The sequence below is a fragment of the Exophiala xenobiotica genome, assembly GCF_000835505.1.
Source record: "Exophiala xenobiotica strain CBS 118157 unplaced genomic scaffold supercont1.6, whole genome shotgun sequence".
Taxonomy (NCBI): domain Eukaryota; kingdom Fungi; phylum Ascomycota; class Eurotiomycetes; order Chaetothyriales; family Herpotrichiellaceae; genus Exophiala; species Exophiala xenobiotica.
In genome coordinates, this window is record NW_013562489.1 from 453,037 (window position 1) to 479,132 (window position 26,096).

The 26,096-nt window shown below is 51.3% G+C and overlaps 8 protein-coding genes across 8 annotated transcripts; 3 read left to right on the top strand and 5 right to left on the bottom strand.

Moving 5' to 3' along the window:
* Nucleotides 1–166: 166 nt before the first annotated feature.
* PV05_09463 (uncharacterized protein) lies at nucleotides 167–1,746 on the top strand. Its single transcript, XM_013455804.1, has 4 exons — nucleotides 167–420; nucleotides 577–649; nucleotides 844–1,002; nucleotides 1,248–1,746. The coding sequence occupies exons 1-4, from the start codon at nucleotides 348–350 to the stop codon at nucleotides 1,381–1,383; spliced, it is 441 nt and encodes a 146-aa protein (XP_013311258.1). The 5' UTR covers nucleotides 167–347; the 3' UTR covers nucleotides 1,384–1,746.
* On the bottom strand, nucleotides 1,658–3,399 carry PV05_09464 (uncharacterized protein). Its single transcript, XM_013455805.1, has 2 exons — nucleotides 2,412–3,399; nucleotides 1,658–2,139 (listed from the first exon to the last, which is right to left on the bottom strand). Exons 1-2 carry the CDS (start codon nucleotides 2,577–2,579, stop codon nucleotides 1,990–1,992), a joined length of 318 nt encoding a protein of 105 aa, XP_013311259.1. The 5' UTR covers nucleotides 2,580–3,399; the 3' UTR covers nucleotides 1,658–1,989.
* Nucleotides 3,400–4,073: 674 nt separating this feature from the next.
* Nucleotides 4,074–9,013, bottom strand: PV05_09465 (pyruvate carboxylase; the record flags this gene model as incomplete). The annotated part of the gene is made up of 5 exons (XM_013455806.1): nucleotides 4,074–5,038; nucleotides 5,093–5,344; nucleotides 5,394–5,484; nucleotides 5,535–5,627; nucleotides 6,839–9,013. 5 exons carry the CDS (start codon nucleotides 9,011–9,013, stop codon nucleotides 4,074–4,076), a joined length of 3,576 nt encoding a protein of 1,191 aa, XP_013311260.1.
* An 814-nt stretch (nucleotides 9,014–9,827) lies between these two features.
* PV05_09466 (uncharacterized protein) lies at nucleotides 9,828–16,034 on the bottom strand. Its single transcript, XM_013455807.1, has 5 exons — nucleotides 15,787–16,034; nucleotides 15,711–15,731; nucleotides 15,584–15,610; nucleotides 10,932–15,530; nucleotides 9,828–10,881 (listed from the first exon to the last, which is right to left on the bottom strand). The coding sequence occupies exons 1-5, from the start codon at nucleotides 15,820–15,822 to the stop codon at nucleotides 10,525–10,527; spliced, it is 5,040 nt and encodes a 1,679-aa protein (XP_013311261.1). The 5' UTR covers nucleotides 15,823–16,034; the 3' UTR covers nucleotides 9,828–10,524.
* Nucleotides 16,035–16,245: 211 nt separating this feature from the next.
* Nucleotides 16,246–17,801, top strand: PV05_09467 (uncharacterized protein). Its single transcript, XM_013455808.1, has one exon. It carries the CDS (start codon nucleotides 16,678–16,680, stop codon nucleotides 17,359–17,361), a length of 684 nt encoding a protein of 227 aa, XP_013311262.1. The 5' UTR covers nucleotides 16,246–16,677; the 3' UTR covers nucleotides 17,362–17,801.
* PV05_09468 (uncharacterized protein) lies at nucleotides 17,616–19,304 on the bottom strand. The gene has a single exon (XM_013455809.1). The coding sequence runs from the start codon at nucleotides 19,141–19,143 to the stop codon at nucleotides 17,662–17,664; it is 1,482 nt and encodes a 493-aa protein (XP_013311263.1). The 5' UTR covers nucleotides 19,144–19,304; the 3' UTR covers nucleotides 17,616–17,661.
* Nucleotides 19,305–19,476: 172 nt separating this feature from the next.
* PV05_09469 (uncharacterized protein) lies at nucleotides 19,477–24,228 on the top strand. The gene is made up of 3 exons (XM_013455810.1): nucleotides 19,477–19,766; nucleotides 19,847–19,975; nucleotides 20,071–24,228. Exons 1-3 carry the CDS (start codon nucleotides 19,726–19,728, stop codon nucleotides 24,035–24,037), a joined length of 4,137 nt encoding a protein of 1,378 aa, XP_013311264.1. The 5' UTR covers nucleotides 19,477–19,725; the 3' UTR covers nucleotides 24,038–24,228.
* PV05_09470 (uncharacterized protein) lies at nucleotides 24,146–26,027 on the bottom strand. The gene is made up of 2 exons (XM_013455811.1): nucleotides 25,705–26,027; nucleotides 24,146–25,643 (listed from the first exon to the last, which is right to left on the bottom strand). The coding sequence occupies exons 1-2, from the start codon at nucleotides 25,964–25,966 to the stop codon at nucleotides 24,475–24,477; spliced, it is 1,431 nt and encodes a 476-aa protein (XP_013311265.1). The 5' UTR covers nucleotides 25,967–26,027; the 3' UTR covers nucleotides 24,146–24,474.
* Between the last annotated feature and the right edge of the window lie 69 nt (nucleotides 26,028–26,096).

Sequence of the window (26,096 nt, forward strand, 5' to 3'; positions counted from 1 at the left end):
CCTCGACCTGACCAAACCGACACCCTATGCCTATGTGGGGGGTAGTAGAATACTCGTGAATACTGCGGTACTCCTGTTTTAGAGCTCCGATGGGCGGAGAATCAGGCACTAAAGCCGAAGAACTCATCTCCAACTCCATCTTTCTCGCTCCCCCGTTTGCCCAATTCCCAATCACAATCACCATCCTCCTGCGCCGGACTTGCTTGTTCAACGATTACCCGGCCCAGCTTCGTTACTGACTCACTTGTCGTTGCTTTTCGAGTGTCTACCAGCCCTTCTCTCGTCGTCGCTCTCCCTTGATTCTGCCATTCAGTTCGACCACCGTCAACTTGCGAGCGCCAGTCACCATGGCCGCGACCGTCAAAGCTATCAATGCGAAGATTCGCTCCAACAAAGTCTTGGATTACTTTTGCTCGACACGTACGTTTTCGATGTCCCCTCGTTCCGTCCCAGGCCGGTTATCGCGAGAATTGTTCTTCTAGACCCCAACCAACGGGGGTAACTCAAAGAGACGGACCCGTCGCAGGCCGCGAAAAACTTGAACATGAAGAGCTGACATTGTGGAACTCAACGCAGATTTCTGGGGCCCGGCTTCGAACTTTGGCATTCCAATCGCAGCAGTTTTGGACACGCAGAAAGATCCTGAGATGTATGTATCTCGAAATTTCTACCTTCTACTTCTACCACCACAAAGATGCAGACATGTCCTTCCCGTGGCCGCTGAGCGAACGGGCGCGACGCTGAACTGCGCTCCTACGATGGCACCCTTCCCTACTCCTCTAACCGTACCCTGAAGATGGGATAACATGGGCGTTACTTGGGGCTGACAAGAACTGTGTACAGTATCTCGGGCACATTCACCGCTGCGCTGACCGTGTACTCTGGCACGTTCATGCGATACGCCCTGGCCGTCCAGCCGAAGAATTACCTCCTCTTCGCATGCCATTTTGTCAATTTCAACGCGCAATTAACGCAGGGATATCGGTGGTATGATTATTGGTAGTAAGTACCGCCCCGCACCTGCACCTATACCTATACCTATACCTACACCATGCGAAGCGTGGCCAAGGCGTCTGCGACGGGAATTGTGGCAGAATCATATATGACCTGAGAGCACGAATGACCCATGGACACAAAAGAAAAGAAAATGCACAATGTTCCAGATCGAACGATACCTCTCAGCGCACACACACGCAGACACGGGAAATGATTGTTGGATGTATACTAAATCAATGGTGTCATAACAGTCGAGGCGGCCAAGATCGCTGGGCCAAGATCCGCGCAGAGGCGGCCAAAGTCGAAGGCAAGACCGAGTCGATAGCCGAGACGGCAAAGACGAAAGTTGCGGGCGCGGTCGAGGAGGCCAAGAAGACTGTTTCATAGAAGCTTTCTATGCGTCGTGTTCGAGAGAGGACCCTGTTGGGTGGATTTGGACTTTTGGGCATGGTATCCGGGAGAAGGATTCACGTCAGCGGGCGAGATGGAGATGCTGAGACTGAGACGAAAAAGACGCTGGAAAGAGAGATGGCGAGGAACAGAATCAGCATGCCGAGCAAGACTGAGGTGGAGATTGGATTGGCACACTGGGAATTGAAGACAGTCTGGGAATAAACCATGCAGATACAGATGCAGGTGCAGGTGCAGGTGCAGATGTGGATGTGAATCAAATACCCAGTGGCAAACTATGAATATAGTTATACATGTTGCAAAATGTAGACTCCTTTCATACCATATCCCCTTTCAGCGTCGTCTCATCCTGATATAGTGCTGGTTTTTCTGTTCCAGTGACACTAGTAATAACATATCTCGCGCCTCAAATATTTCCCTTTTCACGATACCTTCCCCTCGACAGCCCTATCAATCGTATGTGCTTGCGCCTCAACGCCGTGTGAAGAAGAACGTGCGATGTCCTTTTTCTTCCCTGTCTCGTCGTCTTGCTATTGTCAGTCGTCACTACTAGTCATTCACAAATTTCCTCAAGTCCCAGGATCAAGTTCCCTTTGTAAAGCTGTTCCACATGCCCTGCAACATCCCGGGCGACCCGGGCTTCTGGTCAGCCCAGTTTGCTCTCCTTTCGTCGACGCTGCTGCGCTTCGTGGCATTGAGGCCGGCGAATTTGGTTTCTGCGTTGGCACTGGACTATTGATCATGAAGAAAAGAGGATGCGTTAGTCTGGAACGTAGAACAGCGGAAATGAATACACTGCATGTGAGCAAAGAAGCGGATCAGAAAAGGTGATCAAAGCAGAGAGCAGTCGTAAATTCTAGAGAAAGGAATAGGAGACCACATCACGGATGCGGGATGGATTTTGGGATAGGAGGGGACGGGTTTTCAGAAGAATCGGAGTGGCAGATTCCTCTCGGATGGTCGAGAAACACATGCATCTGGAGAAAGAACAAGTTTGAACTCACCCTTCTTCGTCCTGCCGCGCCCGGACTAGCCGCTGGTCCCTTGGCTTCGGAAGTCGTCTTGTTATTGCTGCCGGCATCTTTGGGAGGACTTCCAGCTCTGTTGCCGGATGATCCTTCAGATGATCCGGAGAGGGTGCGTGGTTTGTAGCCTGACTGTTTGAAAAACATTTTGTTTCCGTTTTTCTAGCCAAAGATGTGTTTAGGAATGTTCGTGGGAGGATGGTTGTTTGCTGGTTATGCTTGAGAGGGTGGTGAAGGGTGTCGTTGACGAGGCTGAGGTGGGTCAGGAGTTGCGTTTCTCTTGTTGTAGAGATGGTATGTTTGTGTTGTTGAAGTGCCAAGGTGATAAATGCAGAAGAAATATCAATGACCAGTTGTTGATACTTAGTACTCGTACTTGTACCAGGGAAAGCAAGGGCTCATGTGATATCAATGACCACAACGTTCGAGTCAAAGCGTCGTTGATGATCTCGGCTCTGTAGTCTTTGAAGATCGATAGGTTCGGCGTGACGTAGTTGATGCTCAGTTCAGATTCCTTTACGAGGACGCAGCCGTGCTCAAAGAAAAGCGGGAAGCCGTGAATAGCGCAGAAGACCGAACCTGCCTGTCACAGTCCGTGAACCGAAGTTAGAGGTGTAGATCGTGTCGAAGTCCAGTCAGTGTCCTGATCCTTCTTGAGATGGCTAGAAGAGCAGAAAATGAGTTTGAAGCAATAGAGGGGCAGGAGGGGTTATCTGGGGGGTTTTAATATCCCATCAGCAATGGATTTGCAGACCTGTCGTTCTCGTGACTCAAGACCGGATAAAAGAGCATTGGTAAGTCGTAAAACGGTCCTAGTGTGAGTGGTCGACAGTGCATTTGTCCATTGACAAGATTAGGAGAATGGAAGCAAAGCGTGGGAAGGGGCATCCTGGTCAGCTCGCGTGCACTGGTCTTCCACTCTTGCTCAATGATAGGTACAGTATCAATCAACCATGCTTAGATTTCCATTGGATCGAGCACGAGCACACATCTGATGGAGGATTGCATTACCATAGGTAGTCAGCCAGGATCGCGCTGAAAGACCAACAATATCTGCCAATGGCGAAGAAAGGCAAAGTAACCCGTGCCGCGTACATCTCGTATAAGCAAGCTTGGATCATGTGCTTTTCCCCGCAGATATTTCAAGCGTATCGAAGCGGTGACAAGTAATACGAGTACCACAGTCGTTCTCATTTGACAGTCCATCTCGGATGCCAGTGGAATCATGCTGGTTGGACACGAGTAAAAGGAAGCCTCAAAAGGGCATCGTCTCTCGGTGGAGTTGAATTGCCGGCGATTTCACACGCGGGCACATGTCAAAGTTCCAAAAGCGATCTCGATCTGTGCAGGAGACGATTATTCACGTGAATCGGGGTCGCCAGGAAGGTACAGTACATACGAGTAATAGTGCGTTCATTCTGAGAGGTTGCGATGGGTGACAACGGTTCCTTGGACAAGCGAGAAGCTTAATATAACGCTCGAAGTACATGTTGATAGCAAAGGACGATTCTGCTCAGTGGAAGATCGATACCCATTGACCTCAAGATAATAAAACTACCGACCCTATCCGTAGAGGACCGGTCCCTACAGACCTCTGATTATGAGCCCCATCCCATGATTCGGCATTTATCCCTTCCGTGCTCATGCCTTCTGGATCTTGCAAACCAAATCAGAACCTGCAACAGAGTCACCCTCTTTGACAAGTATATCTCCGACTTTACCAGAATGTGGTGCACTAATAACCATTTCCATCTTCATCGCACTTAGCACAGCGATTGGATCGCCCTTCTTCACATCATGTCCTTCCTTGGCTCGGACTTCAACCACAACGCCAGCCATCGGTGCACCAACTTGGCTGCTGTCACTGGGATCAGCTTTGGGTCGACTGGTGTTCTCCACGGCGGCCTTGGTGTCATCAATGGTCACTTGTCGGACTTCACCGTTGACTTCGTAGAACACTTCACGTTGTCCAGTGGCTTCCGAGAGAGGTCCAATGGCCAGCAGCTTCAAGATCAAAACCTTGCCCTTCTCCAGCTCAACGTGGAATTCCTCCCCAATCTCAGGCTTGTTCAAGAAGTATTTCGTGGGCAAGACTGACATGTCACCATACTTGTCGACGAATTTGCGGTAGTCCTCAAACACCTTGGGGTACATGACGTAACTGGCAATATCCGTCTCTGAGGAGGTGTTGTATTTCTCCTTCAGGGTTTGCTTCACCTTAGCAAAGTCAACAGGATCAAGATACAGTCCTGGTCTCTTGTCCATCTTTCTACGGCCTCGTAGAGCGTCACTTCGGAGTGGTTCTGGGAAGCCGCCGTATGGTTGACCCATGAAGCCTTCGAAAAATTCCAAGACCGATTCTGGGAAGTCCAGATCTTTGGCTTTGGCAATGACATCGTCGTAGCTGAGTTTGTTGGAGACCATGAATTGCGCCAAATCACCCACGACTTTGGATGTGGGAGTGACCTTGACAATGTCGCCCAAAAGAGCGTTGGCTTGTTCGTAGGCTTTCTTGGTCTCGAGCCATTGTGCACCCAGACCAAGTTGAGATGCTTGGAAGATCAGGTTGGTCAATTGTCCTCCTGGAATTTCGTGGGAGTAAACCTCTTGATGGAGAGAATTGTCAGCCAACTGTAGTGATCCGAAAGGAAGATACATACCAGGGTCTGGTCCGGTCAACCCCGCCTCGAAGGGGGAGTAAAGGAGTCTCAACTGCGACCAATACTGATCGAGGGCACGAACATTGTGGCCGTTCAAGCCGGGGTCGTACTGAGTGCCTTCCAGTGAAGCAAGAATAGCGCCAATGCTTGGTTGTGAGGTCATGCCTGACATGCTGTCGGAAGCAGCATCCACTGCATCAGCGCCAGCTTCAGCACAGGCAACCATCGAAGCGACACCAGTTCCAGCAGAGTCTGCAATCTGTCAGTATGCTGTCTTGAAAAGTCTGCACCAAGTTCTTACCATGAGTATGCACATGAATTGGAAGGTCCGGGTACTTTTCGCGAATAGCACCGACCAGGATTCGGGCTGCCTTGGGTTTGAGCACTCCAGCCTGATAGAAGATTAGTGTACTGCTCATACGCAGGAAAAAGGGTGAAAAACCATATCCTTGATCCCGAGCAGGTGTGGGTGTAGCTGCATGATCTTTTCGATGAGGTCGAGGTAGTACTGCAAATTGTACTTCTTCTTTGGGTTCTGATAAAGTCAGTGAGCAAAGAAGTGCTTCATAGAAAGACAAAAAAGCGACATAAGGATCAAATAGAATGGTAAAAAGAAGAAGCAAAGAGTTCAGAAAGTCCAGTAACGTCCAGTAACGTCCAGGAATGCCCAGCGGCGATAGAGATGCATCGAGTAACAGGTGACAGTTTGAGGAGTCCGGTAACGTCTAGAATGACCCGTGGTGATGAGAGATGCATCAAGTAACAGGTGCCAGTCCAAGAAGCTCCTTCTGGAGGGTGTATCGAGTCACTCAACAAAACCCGGCGACGTCGATTTTGATGAGATCTATCCGGTAACATTCAACAGTCCAAGTCCGAGAGACTTGATAGTTGACCCGGGCGTTCGTAGAAGACAAATTAATCAACCTGATTTAGGATGTATCCGGTAACATTCGACAGTCCAAGTTCGCGAGAATAATGAATGATGAATGATCTAGGAGTCCGTTCGAAATGCAATGAAGACCGGATGTATCTTGTTTCACTGAGTACTCCATGCATTCTGTTGCATTGAGTACCCGATCCAAGATGAATCCGCTGACAGTCAATAGCTTTGAGTCCAAGTCCAAGTCCAAGTCCAAGTCCAAGTCCAAGTCCAAGTCCAAGTCCAAGTCCAAGTCCAAGTCCAAGTCCAAGTCCAAGTCCAAGTCCAAGTCCGAGGGAATCGATGGATGATTCTGGAGATGTAACGCGCTCCGATACGTCTTGTTGTAAGAAGTATAGGATGTATCTGTTGCGATGAGTATGGAAAGCGTCTTGTTGCAATGAGTACAGGATACATCTTATTGCAATAAGTAACCGATCGAAGATGCATCCTGATCGTCGACAGTCCAAATTCAGGTCCAAGTCCGAGAAAGTTGATGAATGATTTGGGGTCCGTTCGAGATACAATAAGTACCCAATCCAAGCTGGTCCAAGTCCGAGAGAATGATGAATGATCCAGGAGTCCGGCTGAGATAAAACAAGTACACGATTTCAGATGGTCCAAGTCCGAGAGAATGATGAATGATCCAGGAGTCCGGCTGAGATACAACATGTGCCCCATTGAAGATGCATCCGGTAACAGTCCACAGTGCACCAGCAAGGAGGTTCCGGTCCAAAAGATGGAAGTAGACAAAGGGTGAAAAGAAAGAACGAGAGGGAGATGGTTAAACACATACCAACACTATACAGCAGTTAGTATCGACACACGGTAAAGGGAAGATTATACGTTCTGTCTCCTGAATAGCACACGGTCGCTTCGACGACTCCCCCTGCTTCTTGCACAGCCCTGATACCAACTTCGAGTTGATCAACGTCGTTGAGGGCGTCGAAAACTCGGAAGATATCCATGCCGTTCTTCTTGGCTTGTTTACAGAAGTGGTAGATAGCATTGTCGGGGAGTGATTTGTAGGCGACACCATTGGCGCCACGCAGCAACATTTGGAAGGGAATGTTGGGAACCAGCTTTCTCATCTTTCGAAGTCTGTCCCATGGGTCCTCGTACAGGAAACGCATGGCGACGTCGAAGGTAGCTCCGCCCCAGCATTCCAAAGCGAATGCGTTACTGAGAGCGTAGCTGGTCTCTTTGGCGATGTTGCACAAGTCGACGGTTCGGACCCGAGTGGCCAGAAGAGATTGATGGGCGTCTCTCCAGGTGGTGTCCATGATGAGACAACCTTTGTTTGCTCGAATGGCTTTGGCGAAAGCAGCAGGTCCTTCCTTGTCAAGGATGTTCTTCCATCCCTTGGTGCAAGGGGTCGTGACATCGATTTCTTTGCCGCTATCGTCGAGGATTGTTGGCATGATGATGTCGCCCTTGAACTTGGATTCGCCGATTTGGCCTTTGATGCTGCTACCGTTCACGGCAAGGTCTCCAAGATATTGTAGCAGCTTCTGAGCACGGTTCTGACTGCCAATCAACTTGAACAACTCTGGAGTGTCATCGATAAAGGTGGTCCAGCAGGTTCCCTCAATGAAGACTGGATGGGTCAGAAGTGAGGCCAAGAAAGGAATATTTGTCTTGACACCACGAATGCGGAACTCGACCAGAGCTCGGAGCATCTTGCGTCTCACAATCTCGTAAGTCGAGCCGTGGCAGGTACACTTGACCAACATAGAGTCATAATGAGGGGTGATGATAGCACCAGCAAACCCATTACCACCGTCGAGACGCACACCGTTGCCACCAGCCGACCGGTAGACTTCGATCTTGCCGGTATCTGGAGAGAAACCGTGGGATGGGTCTTCAGTGGTGATACGACACTGAATGGCAAAGCCTCGAGTGGAGATGCGATCCTGAGTGAGGCCCAACTGCTCAAGAGTAGCACCTGCGGCAATCTGGATCTGGGCAGCCACGACGTCGATGCCTGTAATCTCTTCGGTGATTGTGTGCTCCACTTGAATTCTGGGGTTGATCTCGATGAAATAGTACCGGTTCTGTTGATCGACCAAGAACTCGGCGGTACCTGCGTTGCGATAATTGACAGACTTTGCAAGCTTGACTGCATCGTTGAGAATGGCATCTCGGACTTCGGCTGGCAGGTCTTTGGCAGGAGCAATTTCCACCACCTTCTGATGTCGTCGTTGGACACTGCAGTCTCGTTCGTACAGATGGACCACATTTCCGTGGTTGTCGCCCAACAACTGAACCTCAATGTGCTTAGGCTTATCTAGGAAACGCTCGACGAAGACTGTGCCATTGCCAAAGGCAGACTTGGCCTCGGAAGTGGCACGCTCGAAGGAGTCCTTCAAGCTCTCCTGGTCGCGGACAACTCTCATACCGCGGCCACCACCACCAAAGGCAGCTTTGATGATGATGGGGAAGCCGTATTGGTCGGTGAAGGCTTTAACTTCCTCAAACCTGGCGACGGGGCCCTCGGTACCTGGCACGCACGGGACGTCGCACTTCATAGCTAGTCTTCTGGCCGAGACCTTGTCTCCAAGGGACTCAATGACCTGGTGAGATGGACCAACAAAGATGATGCCGGCCTCTTCGACTTTGCGAGCAAATTCGGCGTTCTCAGACAAGAAACCATAACCAGGATGGATCATCTGGACACCATGGGCCAAAGCAATCTTGATGATCTCGTCACCGGCCAAATATGCGCCGACTGGAGTATATTGTCCTCGCTTTCCGATCATGTATGCTTCATCCGCCTTTTGTCTGTGCATACCCAGTCTATCTTCATAGCTGAAGACAGCGACAGTTTGGAGGGAGAGCTCGTGGGCGGTACGGAAGATTCGAATGGGGATTTCACCTCGGTTGGCGACAAGGATCTTCTTGAGCTGCATGATGGTGGAATTGGCTCTCAGTCGCTGGTGGACCGAGTGCTCGTGGTGACCGCCATCCTCATGGTCTGGGGTCGCTGTACCGTTGGCAGACATGATGGAGCTGGGGGACTAGGCCTGGCTGCGGGCAGAGGCAGCTGGAGGCAGTAAGCTCTCGATGAGCGCGTTGAATTGAGGCCAAGATCTCGAGACAGAGAGGAGGGAGCAGCCTGAGTGAAGAGAGGATGTATGTCAAATAGAAAAATATATGGAAGCTCTGACTCGACAAGTGGAGGGGGGTTTTGAAAAAGGAATGGCGTTGAAAATGAGGTCGACGTGGGGAGGCTCGCCGGATGACAGGAGGAAAGCAACCAAAAGTCGAGGCTGTCACAATAAAGATATAGCTCTGTTCGGATAGGCCAGGTACCGACAGGCAAACCAGGTGCTGGGTGCTTGGTGTTGACTCGTCGATAAGCTGCAGAAAGGGAGGGGAATCTGAAGGTGGGACAAGAGGATCAGCTAGCTCTTCTCTTCCTCCCAAGCTTGACGTCGGCGGGCCAATGCTCACTCTGGGCTCAATGCACCGAAATCCTCGATCCTCGTATCTTCGGGGCAATTATTGTCGGGTCGGTTTCTTTCGGCGGCTTCAGGCTTTCAGTTTTATATATCCGTCGATAGAGCCACTTCCAACAGGGAGTAACCGGGGACTATTCACTGACTCCGCCTAACAACCCGCAAGTTGTTGAGCAGTCAATGCAGGATAATGCTCTCGATGAATACAGTAAAAAGAGCCGTGATGTGGGAGAGGGACGCGAGGGACAATGGAGAAGCCCAGTCTCAGGTGGGGTCGGTTTTTCGATTCACGCAGCTCCAGTTCCGTTCAGTAGTAGTAGTTCTTCATTCCAGTGTCCTCGAAAAATTTTATTGATTTGTTTTTCTTGGTTCATAGAGACAGACAAGCCGAGAGAGAACTCGCTTCCCTGAAAGATGGGCTGCACTCCTCCTTCACTGCCCACCAAGTCTTTACTTCCTCTGCTATCTTCTCCTTCGTGGCTGAATGTAGAACAAACGTCACTACATCACGTCACAGCTCAACAGCACCATAGATAAGGGCAGAGCGTGGCCGAGCTATCTGAGTAGTAGTGAAGTCGTCCAAGAATACGGATACACGCTCCCCGCCTGTGGCTGGGCGTGATCTTTTCCATGATTAGCCCATTCACACCCATGAACTCATCCTTGTAGATCTGGGACATGCGACCATCGACTTTTATCAGTGCCATGATTGCCATTTGGCAGTGATACGTTGTTGTCATTCGCTTATCTCCCACAAAGAATAATTTTGGTTGGCTGCTTGAAGCTCCCACATGCATTCACCGGAGAAGCGCTCACACTTATTGAGCCTCAAGCCTCAAGCCTCTAGTACATCTTACACCGAAAAAAGCTATGCCACGAAGATCAATCGCATCTCCGATGTCTGTCGTCCACATCCATTATTCTTTCCCGCCAGAATGTTTCTACTCGCACATATATGTCCTTTCCGATTATTTGTCGCGCCGCTCTTCGCTCCGACATCCCCTCAACCCCGAATACTCCCGACCACTTCCCCGGATTACCATAGCGTCAGCCTTTTAGAATGCCCGAGGGAATCCGGTCGCTTGAGGTGTAATGCCATTGGTGGCTGCATAGCCCGTAGGCTGCGGTGCCATGTTACCTGGGCCCTGGGTCAACATCAACCGGCTGCCAATGATCGGAGTATTGTCCTCGGTCTTTTGCTGGCTAGCTTCTCTCGCCTTGCGCTCTTCGTTGTCCTTTCGTAGTTGCTCAATCGTGGCTGCCTGTTGGCTCATGTAGCTGATCATGAATGGCATCGTGAAGTCATTCAGTCCATGTCGCCATGAGATCTCCATCACAGTGTGATATGGGATCAGGTCATAGCACGCATAAAGCATACCGACATAACACTCGCGACTGCCAATGTCGACGAACTGTAGCAGTCAGCGGAGATTCTTGGGAACTTGGACAAACTCAAACTTACATATCTCAGCAAATCTTCCACCACCTCCGGCTTGCCCGAAATGGCAGCAGTCTCGATCGCATCACGGAACAACTTATCTTGCTTGGACAGAGCAATCGATTTCTCCCATCTCTTGTTTTTGCGGTAAATCTGCGCGGCAATCTGTCGGAAAAAGACAAGGTCGTGCTTCTCAAGGCGCTGAGCAAGCTCGACTGCATCATAGTTGTCGTAGTTCTCCACCGAGTCTTTCAAGATTTTGTAATCTTCCTCTTCGATGAGCAGATCGTGGATCGCGTTGTTGACGACGCGCTTGTTCTGACCTTGGACGTTGAGCAAGAATGGTTTGATGATGGGGATGTTATCCGACTTCTCAAACATTCGGACCACTCGGTTGACATCGATGCGAGGCGTCAGAGCTTGCAGCAAGTCGGTCAACAACAGCGGTTGCTCCTGCAGATAATGGTTCAGAGCACGGTAGTAGATTTCCAAGTTGGCCACCTTGACAATGATGTCTTTGAACGAGTGGTGTTCCCACGCATCGGCGGCACGCTCCATCATGGCCAATGCAGCATTGTCCCATTCGTCGTAATGGCAGTACAGGAAGATGAGTTCGGGCCAGAGATGCGCCTCTTCGCAGGCACGAATCATCTTGGGGATGTTGATGCGTGACCAGAACAGCTTAAGATGCTCCATCACCCGATCTGGGTGATATTTGGAAAGAGCAATTCCAAGCTCGGTGAACATGCCCATGTGAGCTCGTTCTAGGCCAAGGCCTGCTTCCAACAATGAAATCAGCTCCTCGAAGTATCCCTCACGCTCATACTGCTTGACAAGATCCTGAAGTTCTTCAGCGTGCACGATGAGGTTAAGGCCACAGATTTGAGCAAGGCGGAATTCCTTCTTGGCTACGCAGGCTTCGTTCACCTGCTTCCACACCTTGACGCTGTTAGCACGGCGAGCACAGTCGACCGCATTCTGATATTCGCCCAGGTGGACGAGTGTAGTAGCCAGTTTCGCCCAATTGGATATATTGGTAAAGAAGATCTTGGCGGCTTGATGGTAGCCTTCTTCGTAAGCCTTGTCACCACTGGCTTCGATATTAGCCACATTGGGAGAACGCAAGAAGTCCTCAAGCTCGGGCAATTGGTCGAGTCTAGCATAGCAGAAAGCAAGAGCAGTATCGATCGCTGGTTCTCGCTGAGTCTTCCGCGCCATCTTGAGGAACTTGATTAGATCCTCGTCTTTGCCAGCGTGGCTAGCTGTCTCAATGACCTCGTTGTAGTTGCTTGGGTCTTGAGCTTTGATGTATGACTCGATGGCGTCGCTCACTCTGAGGCCATCAAGCTGTGCCTTGGCAACTTTGCTCCAAACCTCCGGCAGGTCGACATTTTCAGCATATTCCTGAGCGCGATCGATGCTGACAATATGATCGACGAGCACATTAGCGGCAGAGATATGGTCGTTGACTTTCTTGTAGATCTCGAGAGCTTCCTCATACAAACCTTGTTGAATGCACATGTTTGCAATCTCTTCGGTGTTGAATTCGGACAAGCGGTGAATATAGTCCATGAGCCGAGACTTGTCAGCCTTCGCAGCGGTAAGCAACAGCAAGTTCTGCAGACTGCTGTTATCGCTGAACGGCGAGGGTTCCAGGATAATTTTTTCGAGCAACTCGATTAGTTCAGCTGGCAAATCGGCATCCAAGAAGGCCTTGACGGCTACGGAGACTTTATCAGGCTCGTTGGACTCAGGCACCGCTGTTGCAATGACTTGGTCTACGAGAGAACGGCGAGAGTCATTGTTCTCACCAAGGACGAATGCCCAGATTTCGGGATCAGCGCGCTCGAGCAAGTAGCGAGCCTGCGCGCGGAACATCGAGTTTTCATTCGTGATGTTGATGAGCTCAATATCGTTCTGTCCCTTTCGGTAGGCAATGTATGCCAAATTGGGATCTCTCTTTTCGCAGTATTTTCCGACTGTCAGGGTGTCGTAGAGATCGTTCTCCTTTAAAAATGCCTCTGGGTTATGATTGGAGTCGATGTAGATCTTCGCCAAAGCATTGTACACTGCAGGCTGCTGGTTTCCTTGCGCCAATGTCGATTCGAGGAAAGGTAGCAAGATCTTGAGTCGGTTTTGCTTCTCAACTTCCGCGACAAGCTCGTCCATTGGAACGGCAGTGGGGTCAACTGAGGACAAGAGATTCTTGATCACGGACTCCTCACAATCTAGAGAGAGCAGTGCTCCAACGACGGCAGGGGTCCGTCCCGGGTTAACACGTTGAACGTACACCTCAATAGATTTGTATTGTTGGTTGCGGTAGAGGTAGTTGATCAAGTCCTTCACGAAATTGTGCCGGTCGCAAACAATGATCAATGGAAGTTGCTCGGCAAGTCGTGCTTCGATCAGGAAATTCTTCACCTTCTCTGGATTGTAGTGATTGTTCTCACGGCAAATTCTCTCTACTTCTTGGAACTGCTGCATCGCGACGGCGGCCTCGAGGTACTTGAAGACAACATCGCCATCTTCGCTGAGGTTGACAATGCTTCCGAGGTAGTAGTAGAGACCTTCAGCAGTGCGATGCTTCTCGAAGAGAGCGATAAGACGGCTTGGACCCAGCAAGTCCGAGTATTTAGTAGCGATTTGCACCACGGAGGATAGATTTTGACGAATGTTGGTCTTCAGCATCTCGTCCATGCATTCCAGAGACTGATCGACGCCCATGCGGCCGAAGTATTGTTGGAGCCATTCAGGATTGAGCTTGTCGGTCTGCACGATGATGCGCTTGATGGATGTCGGGTCATCAGTGTTCTCGAGAGCACGTTGAAGCAGGCCAGCCTGTTCACAAAGACGAGAAATTCTGGTCTTGTCGTAATATGAGAACATCTCGTTTCCGAGAATGGCGTCTGCCACCTGAGGCGCGTTGAGAAGATTCATCTCCAACAGTCGAGTTTGAAGGTGGCCTTGCTCCTCACGGTTCCCCTTAAGAGCGTCCAGTAGGAAAGCAGTTGCTTGTTGGATCATGTTTTGAGACATGAAGACATCGACGACTCTATCAATGTCGACCAGTGGGCCAGCTTCATTGTTGGCTAGCTGACTCGCAAATTCCGCCCCTTTCTCCGGATTGGCACGCACAATGTGTTGCAACAAGCTGGTGAAGTCTGGCTGATAACCGACCTCCCGAGCATATGGCAAGATCTCCTCGAACCGACCAGTTTCAGCCAATGCTGCCACAACCTTGGGTGGCACATTTGCTTCTCGGTAGATTTTCAAAGCAAGCTCTAAGTCATGCAGCCGAACGATATCTCCAAGTTCTTCCGATGATTCTAGCTTGCCTTCGCTCATCCACTTGTCTAGCAGATTCTTCCGGTTCTGGGCTAAAACAGGCTTGATCAACTCGACGCTTTCGTACTTGTTGAGCTTCCCTTTGTCAAGCAGCTTGCCGAAGTATTGCAAGATCACCGAGAGTTGTCCTGGCTGCTGAGGTACGTTCTTGAAACGGTTGATGGTTTCTGGAGTTCTCAGGAAGCCTCTCGGAGAATCAGCTGCAATTTGAGCTGCTTCGGCGTAGTTCCCTTGCGAAAACAGAGTTTCAAATTGTTGCTGATACAAGTTGTCGGCTCCGGGCAGACCCCCTCTCGACGCGAGTTTGACAGCCAGCGTCGAATTGGCAGGGTTCTGGAGCAGGTAGGGGATGATCGTATTCTCGTCAACGGTGACAGACAAGACCTGACCTTTCCGATTGATACCGACGATACCGGCTGACTCGGAGTCAGGGCTGGTAACGAAGATGGTCTCGCTGGAGATACGGTTCATGAAGATGCAAGTAGCCGTCTCCAGATCGTAGAGATGGATGAAACCGTATTTGGTAATCATGTAGATGACGCTGTATTTCTTGGACACCTGCATGGCAACAGGGAAGTCGTTGACAGCCTCATCGGGGAAGTAGACATCAACCGCTCTCTTCGTGAAGCGCGTGTTGCCTTCGCTGGGGTCGATCTCAACAACGTGCAGTTTGCCTTGGCCAGCAGCGTTGCGAACTGCGAAGGTGAAGAGTTTGTGGGGAAGCGGATTGCCTTCGGCATGGAAGGTGCCGAAAGCTGCGGCATGGCCTTCAATGTGTTGAGAGATGCCACGGTTGCGTGAATAGAGCTGCATTGTCCCTGCGACTCGTCCTTCTCTTTGGGAAATACCAACAACGACCATCCACTGCTCGTCGTCATTGACACGGTAATTGATAATCTGGCAACCATTCAGATTGGCGTTGCGCTCGAACAACTTGACCGGAGCATTTTGTGTAGGGTCAAAAACATCCCAGTGATAGACTGATGTGTCAGTGACCAGACCCAAGCTGCGTTCGCTATACCACTTCCAGAAGACAACATCCTCGTTCATGACAGTAGACTTCAACTTGGCTTTCGCTCCGAGATCGAAAACTTGGATGGTTCTGCCTTGGGCCTTGAGGGCAAGGATCTCGCGGGAGAAATGCATGATAGCACTATCCGCGCTGATAGCGCGTTTAATGACTTCATTGTTGTTCTTGAGGTTTACAATTATCACTTGAGGCTTGTCTTGTTCATTAAGTTTTTGCCGCACGCAAACAAAGTGATCAGACTCTAGTGTCTGCGAGATTGGTTAGAGCAGGCCATGTTAAAGCGGTCCCTGTATTTACTCACACAAGTGTTGAAGGATATGGACTGTGGCTGTAGGTGGAAGCGGATGTCAGTATGTTGTACGTTGTCCCAGTCCAGCGCAGGCAGCCAACTGCGTCTGCGTCGCGGGTCTTGAGGAGAGGACGCTTACCGCGATATCAAGGTTCGTCAACTGCGTCAAATAGTCAGCCGGGCCTCTATATGTACAAGTAAGCGCGTGAGCGTACCTGGACCACCTCAGTAAACTTGATAGGAAGCGCCATGATTGCGACCGGCCCCCTGCGGCCTCATGCAATCCCAAATGCACTTGACTCGCTGGTCGTTCGAGGGAAAAGAACCTAGGCACAAAAGAGCGTGGATCGACGAAGGGACTGATGAGAGCCACGAGAGAACGCAGCGAAATAGAGGAAGGAAATGAATTGGTCGTGAAAGATGGATTGTTGATTGTGAGCTCCTGGAGACACCTTTTAGAAAGTGAACAGGCGGATTGGATTACTTTGGGGAAACGCTCCTTGCTGCTCTTGCTCCTGTCGCTGATGATCCTTGCCAAGCGCGTTCGATCCCAGCGCCCGCCAGGCCTCTAAGAGTCACGTGGGAAGGCCAACCAGCGGCTGCTCTATGCTCTGTTGCTCAATTCCCTGGTTAAAGGTTTAGCTCCAGCGTGCTCCAGCTAAGTGTGTAACGCGCTGTGCAGGAGAGCGCTTTCGTCATCGAACTTTTTCGTATACATTCCACAAGCTGTACCTACTCTTGGTAGGGGAGCTATTGTCCACTGCCAATACTTTCATTCTTACAGCAAGTGATGAGCTCGCCTTTTGTAAGGAGCAATCGAGGTAGGCATACAGTATTGCCGCTTCTACGTTCACCCTTATCATCGACTCGCCTTTATTCCTCTCGACTGGACGCAAAAAGACCTACCCAGACACCGACACACCAGCCAGGCGGACAGGCTGCTCCGCTACGATTCTTCCCTTTCCTCGCTCTTTTCCTCCTCAGCAGCGGCACATACGTCTTCCTTGTGAAACGGAGGGCGGGGCATCAAACAACAGTCTCGAGCGACAACCGAAGGAAAGCCAATACCGAGCGGTAATCACACTCGGTTCTCGACGCTGTTTGTCATGGCCACGATAGAGCCGACCTCAGGCACTCCGCTGGTAACACAACCAGACCCGCCCCTAGCCTCCAGCAATGCTTCTCCAGTCTTTGATCCGCAAAAGGTTACGGTCCTCTTCATCCTCGGCGGTCCAGGTGCTGGAAAAGGAACACAATCCGCCAACTTGGTGCGCGACTATGGATTTGTACACCTTTCGGCAGGTGATCTTCTGAGAGAAGAGCAGGACAAAGAAGGAAGCAAATACGGCCAGCTGATCAAGGACTACATCAAAGAAGGCCTTATCGTTCCCATGGAGGTTACGGTCAAGCTTCTGGAGAATGCCATGCGAGCTAAGCTAGATAAGAACGGTACCGGCAAGTTCTTGATCGATGGCTTTCCCCGCAAAATGGACCAGGCGGTCTTCTTCGAGGAGACTGTTTGCCCTTCGAAATATACTGTATTCCTTGACTGTCCGGAGGATCTTATGAGGGAAAGGCTATTGAACCGGGGGAAAACAAGTGGCAGGTCGGATGACAACGAGGAAAGCATCATCAAGAGATTCAGGACATTTGTAAACACAAGTATGCCTGTGGTTGATCATTTCTCTCAAGAAGGTAGAGTTATGAAAGTTCCGGCCGACGGAACAGTTGAGGAGGTGTATGAGAAGCTGGTCCAGAGTCTGGCAGAGAAGGGAATCTCACCTTCATAGCTCTTACTGGACATGACAAGGGGATACAGAATCGGTGCGAGCTCCATACCGACCCAAGGATCCTGGCCTTTGGCCATGGCGACTTTGGTGTGCTTGTCGACCGCATGGTGGCACAAGTCGCTCGTCTGTTATCACGACGTTCTTGTGTCCCCTCGGCTATGTGGTGGCCTTCAAACGATGGGTTGGCTGAATCTTCCTGCATTCATTTTGGGGACGATCATGAATCGCGCATTTTAGTACGTTCTGGTTGAGGTATTGAGCTTACTTTGACTGCCTCCATACTACCTCTGGCACTATCTTCTAATCACTATCCTCGGCACTCTCATCAGTTGTACTATCAAAGCCCTCGAATGCATCCTCATCGTCCCGTAGGTCATCCTCACTATCATGTGGTGGTTGCATTACAAAGGCCTTCATGCAGGTAATCCTATTGCCTGTTCCATAGGACCCGATCATTTTGCCTAGCTGGGCGGGTTTCCCGCTCGGGACTGCTTGCAATAGATCTGTAGTCGCTAGGGAGAACAGCCGAACTGTGCCATCGCTGCTCGCGGTGGCTATGGCCAGGTCAGGACTTTCCGCCGATGCAGCAGGCAGGAAGAGAATCTCAAAATCTTTGATGCGAGTGCTGATACCGACAGACTTCCCGCCTACCGAGGCTCGAAGAGTGCCCTCGGGGATCACTGCATCGCTCGTGCTGGCGACATGTGTCGTGTCTGAGTGTTTTCCACTATCGTAGAATAGTATCCGTCCGTCCTCCGTCGATACAGCCAACAGCGTCACTTCCTTATCCGAACTGTCTGACAGTGGCAGATAGCACATCTGATGCAGTTTCGTAAGCGGCTGAGGCAGCACCTTGCATTTTGGTTTCGAGTCCTCGCCGAAAACAACGGCACCACGTTCAAACAACACGGCAAACTCGCTTCCATCCGGATTCCATCGTATGCGTCGCCCTTCGCCAGTGCTGTACTTGCCCTCTTTTACACTCTGCAGAATATCTCGGCTGAAATTGAGCACGCCAGCTTTCTTGCCCGTCACAAGGTTCCATAGACGCATGCATCTCTCGCCGCGACCCACGCTGACCATCAACTTGAGACTCGGGTGGACTGCGAAGTCGTTAATGCCGGTTGGTGTTGCACCAGGGGGAGCAGTGTCCCCGCTTGGTTGACCGTGCACTGTTGGCCGCGGTGCCTTGATCGTCGAGACGACTTCGAGATCCCGTAGTCTGGTGATGGAGATGGTGTTGTCTTCCGAGCTGGCAAGAAGTTTCGACCTCGTAGGAAAGTACAGCGAGGTAATATTTGATGAATGCTGAAGAAGGGTTCCTAGCTCTCTGTTCGCTGGGTTCTCTGATATCGTGTTGCCCCCCAAGGAGGGCATAGATGGCACTTTGTCGTTCTCAGACACGGGTGACACTGCAAGGCTGTACACGTTGATCTTCTCGTCAGACCCACCAGTCGCGAGATACACGCCTTGAGCCTCAGACGAGCCAGGCTCTGGGAGCGGTGAGAGCGCTAGGCATCGTACCGCCGAAGCGTGAGCGTTGAAGAGGAACGTATCTGTAAATTGCACAGATGGTGATGAGTCGGATGACGATAAATTTGATACGGATGCCGTAATGCCATGCAGTACTCGTTCATAGGAGCCTGCTATGATCTGGATAACGGGATGCGTGGTCTTGACGTCAACGTGGCCGTTGGTCTTTGCTACTTTGGAGGTCTCAATATCTCCATTTGTCGTGGGTTTGGTGGTATTTGAATTTGTATCTCGTTTTCTTTTCGACATGGCCGTGGACTTCGAGAAAAAGTGCAGAGCAGGGAAGAGGAAATGGCTCTGAGACTAGCAGACTATCGGTTGTTCAGGCCATACAAGAAAAGACTGGATAGTAGTATTGCTGGACAATGAGCAGGTACACCAGAGGATGCAAATCAAAAAGTCTTGCAGATCGCAAAAGAGTCGCTGGAAAAAGTGGTTAACGAAGTTGACTCGTCTGGCGACCCATAAATTTTTTCTAAGACCCTGTGAAAGACCCCTGTGGCACAAGTAGTGATGGCACCTAAAGCGAAGTAGCCAAGTAGGGCACACACGGTAAGTTTGTTCCCTTTGTCGTCCCTTTGTCAATGTTTCCCCTCGCCCAAAGCTCCTCCATTTGCGCCTGCGATATACTCCATTCCCGCCGGACAATCACCCGCAAATCTGAACACATACTCTAGCCGACTTAGCAACTTGAACAGCCTCAAATCAACCACAACGCGCCCAAACAATTCATTCTGACACGACGGTTCATCTCTTATCATCAAAATATACATCCTGTCCAATTTTCAGCAATTAATTCGATGATTCCCAACTACTGCTGCCACTGATGAAATGCACGTCGAGCAGTTGCGCTCGAAGAAGTCTGAAGCACAGTCAGTAATAATCTTCTCTACCGATTCAATTGATTCCCCAGGCCTCAAGGACCATACTGATATACGATGGTGAATTATAGAAGATGTTTGTTGTCGAGAAAGCGAAAGTTATCTGAACTCTTTTCCATCACCGCGTATCCTCTGCACCCCGACGACCCGACCTACAAACAAAAGCTCCAGGCTTTCCATGATGCAAACGACTTAGAAAGGTACATTTCCCATATCGCTACCCCGGCGCAATCATCGTGTTTATTTACTGGCATTGTGCTGGGCGCTTTGCGAGCATTGGCTCACTCTTCTGCAGCGGGCGACTGTTCGACGAGGCGACTCTGCCACCACGAACGCACATAGTCCTCCGGTCCCGCCAACCCAAAGCCTCACTTCCTCTTGAGCCTTCAGTATCGACCTCCGAAAACGTATCACAATCCACAAGCCTTTCAAAGAACGATGTGGTATCACAACCAAAAGATTCCAGCAGGGCTCAACCACCAGGACAGCCATCTTTGCGCGAGGAGGTCAACGAAAATGGGTTTAGTGAGGAGCTTCAAGTGGTAGACAATGCATTTGACGGCTCGAGACGATCAGACCAACGCTTAGTGCAAGAAAGCGTGCAAGACAGCTCTCGGTCACAAGAGTCTAAAGCCGATGTCCTGCCCACATCTCCCAGATCACCTGCCCGTCTGGTACCGCCAGATGAAGGCGAGGAATCCGTAGATCCTGGGACTGGTGGTGCTGGAACAAACGAAGAAGCTCCCGTAGCTGACACTGGGGCTCTTTCGGTTCCTACTCCCAGTCAACGACGGAGTCGAAGCCCCCCGATTCTTGCGCCAGTCCCTTCTGCGGCCGAGCCTCAATCGTCACCAGCATCTACAAATGGACCAGAATCGGCGAACACACCCGTACCAACTGCGGCGTCCCCTGGCACTAGCCCTGGACTGGATCTGCAGCAAAAGGACTCCAGCCATGGCCAGGCGGAATCAGAGCGTTCGCCGCCCGACGTTGGCGGCAGCGCTGATCAGCAACCGCCAAAACCAGAAGCCCGAAGTGGTGACGTAGAGATGGCTGAGACAGAGAATGTGCCCGATGAGGGGAGCACTTCCAAGAAGCCGAGCGTGCGGATAGACATTCAGACGGAGGTTGAATCGTATTTCAAACCACGGTCAAGCAGTACCATCGTCGAGAGTCCAGCACAAATGACTGCTGCCGGCGCACCAAAACTTGGTCTTCCAGTAACACCGTCCACACACGAGCCTGCTAAACGGGCTACTCGAATATCTTCTGGCGTCCTGCAGAAGAAGTCAGTCTCAGAGATACTCGGCGAGACTCCGAAGGCGACTACACCTCAGGGTGATTCTCCGCAATCAATGACGCATCGCGATTCATTTTCAGTCTCGACCCCAGATGGCCGAGCTGGAGAACGCCGGGACAAGGAGCGTAGCAGGTTATCCACCGTCGTCTTCGCCAAGCCACAGAAGCCGCTCAACGACGAGGTTAGCCTTTCTGTGGAGCGTGTCGATGATCGCGAGATGCAGAAGACCAACCATGGCGAGCGGGACTACCTTTATACGCTATTTGAGAATAAGGCTCATTCGATGTCACGGCAGACTTCTATGACTTACCTCATCCAAAATGCTCACAAGGCATTATCAACGAAAGATCATCTTATCGAGTATGAGTTGTCGGCGGAATGTCGAATCTTGAAACGCCTATATCAGTTGCAAGAGAAGCAGCGCTGGGCACTGAGACAGTATAAGCGGGCTGATGAAGCTCCAAGACCGACATCTCATTGGGACTTCATGCTTGACCATATGAAGTGGTTGCGGACCGACTTCAGGGAAGAACGAAAGTGGAAGCTCGCTGCTGCCAGAGGCTTGGCCGATGCCTGTGCAGAATGGGTCACGAGTTCTCCTGCAGAAAGATGCCATTTACAAGTCAAGGTCCGACCGCCAAAGATACTGCCGAAGCCAGACGAGTCACAGGATGTCGACATGGAAGATGCGGCTGGACCAAGTGTTTCTGCGCAGCCAACTCCGGAGTTAGTGCCTTCGAATGACGATGATTACATGAGCGACGACATTGCAGATCCCCGCGACATTCAGATGACCATTGCACCAGCGGCACTTTTCTCACTAGGCGCATCTGATTTCAACTTTGCAGTTGACCATACGCCTGCCTTGGACAAACTTCTCGACGAGTTGCCCCTCTATGAGCCATCAGCTGTCGAGCCAGATCTCTCCAAATCCAACTTGGCAGAGCGCTTGGATGCCAAATGGAAGACCGACATTGTACCTGTCTCGAGATGGACGACGGAGAAACTACCAGTCAAGGAGTATAAGGCTCCCATCAAGCGAAGTCGGTATGAATATGAGCTTGAGCTGTCACCAAAGAAGAAGTCTGCACCTCTTCCACCTGAAGCAACCAATGTGGCGCTGTTCATGCCAGAAAACAAACATATTAGAGATAGAATCCACCCCGGCCATTCTTTCCGGCCCCCGTCAGAGCATCCGATGCCCACCCAGGCTTTCTTCGAGACCAGGAGTTCGTCGCAATGGACTCATGCTGAAGACGACGAACTCAGGAAACTCGTCAAAGACTACTCTTACAACTGGTCTCTTATCTCCAGCTGCCTTACACCTCGAAGTTCTTACACGTCAGGAGCCGACCGCAGAACGCCTTGGGAATGCTTCGAAAGATGGATTGGCTTGGAAGGACTGCCCGCAGACATGTCTAAGACTGCCTATTTCAAGACCTATTCTGGTAGAATTGAGGCAGCTGGCAGACACGTGGCTGCCCAGATCGAAGAAGCTCAACGAAGAGCCGGTGCCAATGTACAGATTCCTGCTAGGAAGAGGACGACTCAACCAGTTCGGGTTGAGCGCAAGAGGACGCAACGGCATCTTGCTATGCTGGACGCTATGCGTAAATTGGCTAAGAAGCGTGAGACTGCTCTTCAGAAACAACAACACCAAGCCGACCTGGCTGCAATGCGGAAGGTCAACGACGCAAATGTGCCCAAGCCATCGTACAAGACACCAGCTGAATTTTCACAGCTCAAGCAGGAGCGGGAGGCGAAATTGGCAGAACGACAAGAAATCTACCGTCAACAACTCATCGCTCATCAACGTGCTACTGCGCAGCAACAACGCAGCCAGAACCCTCAGTCCAACAACATGCCAAACGGCATGCCTCCTGGCCCGCCTGGAGCACCCGGCATGCGCGGCCCTCCTTCGGCTGGCGGTCTTCCCGCGATGCCAAATGGAAACCTTCAGGTTCCTAACGGTCATCCCCGTCATCCAGCGATGATGGCAATGCAAGCAAACATGCAATTACCGCCGGGCATGGTTGGACCAAAGGGCCTCACGCCCCAAATGCAGGCTCAGATGCAAGCACAAATGGCTGGTCGCGGCGCAGCAACCTCTCCACAACAAATGCGTATGCTGCAAGAGGCGAGCCGTGTTCAGCAAGAGCAGTTAATGCGACAGGCACAACAAGCTCAAAACGGTGTCCATTCCTCACCCAACAATCCTCATGCTGCTCTTGCTGCAGGCAAAGGCATGAATAATGCTGCTTACATGGCTGCCATGGGAGGTGCGAACGGGGTTGGATCTCCTGGCCACATGAATCATGCCTCTGCCTCGCCTCGCCCTACCACCGCTACTTCCGGTCAGGCTCTGTCAAGCGGCCACATCCCCGTCCTCACCCAGATCGCGAATAAGATTCGTGAACATCACCCTAATCTGTCAGATGACGAGGTTAATCGCCTCGCATCCCAGCAGATCACTCAGTATCAGCAACAAGCCACCGCAGCCGCAGCCGGGCAGACCCAAAAGCGCCAACAGCCTCACAACCAAGCCGCACTCAACGCTGCCATTGGTGCCGTTAATGCCGGCAACCACGCTTCGAACGCGGCAGCTGCAGCCGCAGCCGCAGCCCAGTTCGGACACCAAGGCATGATGACCAACGAACAAATCCAGCAGTACAACCAGCGGATGCGCATGCAACAGGCTCAACAACATGCAGTTAGGGGTATGCAGGGACAAATGCAGCCAGGCGTGATGGGCGCAATGCCGAATGGGATGAGCAACTCTCCTGTAATGACCATGGCCAGGCCCGTCAGTCAGCACGCGAATCAGGGACAAATGAGTCGCAGCGCGACGCCAAGGGACCAGCGCAGTGGCAGTCAGAGCAACATCAATGTCAACGTCAATGGCAGTGGGTCGGCCCCGCAGAGTAGTCCGCGCCCGGCGCCTGCGCAGCAGATGCAGACCTGAGTGACGCAACGGCTGGGTTCGATTTTGTATACAGAGGGATTTATGGTTCAACTATGGGCTAGCTGTTTGAGTACAGGGAGGGTAGGTAAGAGCCTCTGTTGCTTGCGGCGGTAATCGCAATGATATTCTATGCTTTTCTGTCCACAGATTTCCATGGATACGTTTTCTTACGGTCATATTCATCACCTGTCACAAACTAGAGTCGCTATCTGGTAGCAATGCCACTGTAATCGACGACCGAGGTATAACCCGTGCCATAATGATACCAGGGCCGTGCAAAGTAATGCGACCCTCAACCAGCTTGCTCGTGCACTTCTTTGTGCTGTGGGCATCTCCGACGTTCATTCCCTCATCGACCTGCTCGTAGTCCTCACCTCGGCACATACAGCGTTCATAAGCTCCAACTCAAACCAACTCAAGGCACAAGGACGAGAGTACTAGTCTCCACCTCCAACAGCGTCGACCTCTCTCGGTCCTTGCTGCTCGCGGTGGTGACCGCCCCTTCCGCCGCGGCCGCCACCACCCTGTCGTCGCTGTCTATCTCCACGGTTCTGCATCGACTCGCCATCTGGGAATCCGTTCATACCGCTTTCTCCACCACCAGGTCCTTCGCGGGCAAATCGCTCCCTCTCGGTTTTGACCACGTTCAGCACAGTTTCGAGGCTGCGGCGCCAGACCATCAACCGTCCTTGAATTTCAGCCCATTGTTTCTCACCGAAGACGCGGTACGTAGCGCGCTGAACGAGGAATTCTTGCTTGAGCTGGCTGAGTTTGCCCTCAACAAGCCCAGTGCGGATGGCGTCAATTACCCACATCTCTACATCCTCGCCGGGGATTTGTAAGGCCGAAGCGATAGTAGAATATGGTATTGATCGGGTTGTCGAGGATGCGGCGATGCTGGCTAATGTGAGAAGTCGAATCTTGTTGCTCAGCACTTCGACTTTTCCTTCGGGTATGCCCAGGGAGGAGAGGTCATTCGTCTCGAGGAAGTCTGTGTATGAAGAGTAGTCGTCCGAAGAGAAGATCTCGAGGAGGTCAAAGAGGTTGCTGTCGGATTTGCGGAGGGCTTGGATAGCATCGTTGGCAGTCAGTGGTGTGAAGTCCGTCACACTCGGGTTGGTAAGGGCTGTGCGAAGTGTACGTTTCGCGAGATCTTGAGCCTCGGGCTCGGAGGACGAGACTGGCGAGATTGTCTCAAGCGCGTCGAGAAGGTATTTGTAGTGCAGGTCCTGATGCCCGGTCGCCGAGGCCACGTCTGCAACTGTCATGTACAATGTGCGCGCATCCTCGTCGTCCAGTTGCCATGCGGACAACCAGCTGGGGATGTTGGTTTCCAGTTGTGGTATTAATGCCTCAAAGACTTGCGCAGAGGCGGCAGCCTTGATGACTTTGAGGATGGCTAGGAAGACATGGTACCTTGCTTCGCTGGCCGAAGGTAGGACGTTGAAGATAGTCGATAGGGTCTGAAGGGCAAGAGAGGAGCCGTATGTAGGAGACGAAGTAATCGGTTGATCGGACAGATACTGGCATATCCGTGCAAAGAATTGCTCAGAAATCTGAGACTGGAGTGAGAGGCTTATGAGGAGGTTGTATGCTGCTGTGAGTTCTGTAAAGATGTTAGTGTTACGCTGTGCGAATTGACTTTTCCTCAAGACAGAGAGTCGTACCTCTTTCGGGTGCAGAGTTGAGGACGGAGGCCTTGGTTACGATCTTCTTTAACACTTCATCTTTCTGTTGTTGCACTGACGACTCGTCCACTGGCTCTTCAGACTGTTCCGACTCTCGAATGTTGTCTAGAAATTGTGCAACGTCTGCTGAGACGCCAGCGCCTTCTTCGGATTTGGCGAGGGTGTCGAGATAGTGAGCCAATTCTTCGGCAAGTTCAGAGAACGAGCCTTCGATGAGAAGGGTATTTGACGGGCCCGGCATTGCTGCGGTATTGTGGTCAAAGATTACGGACGATTGTCGAAGTTGTTCTCGTTGCTCTTTGCGCCTGCGCTGCGGCGGCCAGTCGCTTCTGCTGTGGGCGAAACTTTGGGAATCGAACAAAATCTTGGCG

Coding starts and splice junctions, on each gene's coding strand:
- PV05_09463 (XM_013455804.1), top strand. CDS start 348: ATGGCCGCGACCGTCAAAGCTATCAATGCGAAGATTCGCTCCAACAAA. Junction 421..576: donor GGATTACTTTTGCTCGACAC/GTACGTTTTCGA, acceptor AACTCAACGCAG/ATTTCTGGGGCCCGGCTTCG. Junction 1,003..1,247: donor CGGTGGTATGATTATTGGTA/GTAAGTACCGCC, acceptor GTGTCATAACAG/TCGAGGCGGCCAAGATCGCT.
- PV05_09464 (XM_013455805.1), bottom strand. CDS start 2,579: ATGTTTTTCAAACAGTCAGGCTACAAACCACGCACCCTCTCCGGATCA. Junction 2,140..2,411: donor GCGCGGCAGGACGAAGAAGG/GTGAGTTCAAAC, acceptor CATGATCAATAG/TCCAGTGCCAACGCAGAAAC.
- PV05_09468 (XM_013455809.1), bottom strand. CDS start 19,143: ATGTCGAAAAGAAAACGAGATACAAATTCAAATACCACCAAACCCACG.
- PV05_09466 (XM_013455807.1), bottom strand. CDS start 15,822: ATGGCGCTTCCTATCAAGTTTACTGAGGTGGTCCAG. Junction 15,732..15,786: donor AGTTTACTGAGGTGGTCCAG/GTACGCTCACGC, acceptor TATTTGACGCAG/TTGACGAACCTTGATATCGC. Junction 15,611..15,710: donor TGACGAACCTTGATATCGCG/GTAAGCGTCCTC, acceptor TTCCACCTACAG/CCACAGTCCATATCCTTCAA.
- PV05_09469 (XM_013455810.1), top strand. CDS start 19,726: ATGCACGTCGAGCAGTTGCGCTCGAAGAAGTCTGAAGCACA. Junction 19,767..19,846: donor TCGAAGAAGTCTGAAGCACA/GTCAGTAATAAT, acceptor GGTGAATTATAG/AAGATGTTTGTTGTCGAGAA. Junction 19,976..20,070: donor GATGCAAACGACTTAGAAAG/GTACATTTCCCA, acceptor ACTCTTCTGCAG/CGGGCGACTGTTCGACGAGG.
- PV05_09467 (XM_013455808.1), top strand. CDS start 16,678: ATGGCCACGATAGAGCCGACCTCAGGCACTCCGCTGGTAACACAACCA.
- PV05_09470 (XM_013455811.1), bottom strand. CDS start 25,966: ATGCCGGGCCCGTCAAATACCCTTCTCATCGAAGGCTCGTTCTCTGAA. Junction 25,644..25,704: donor CAACTCTGCACCCGAAAGAG/GTACGACTCTCT, acceptor ACATCTTTACAG/AACTCACAGCAGCATACAAC.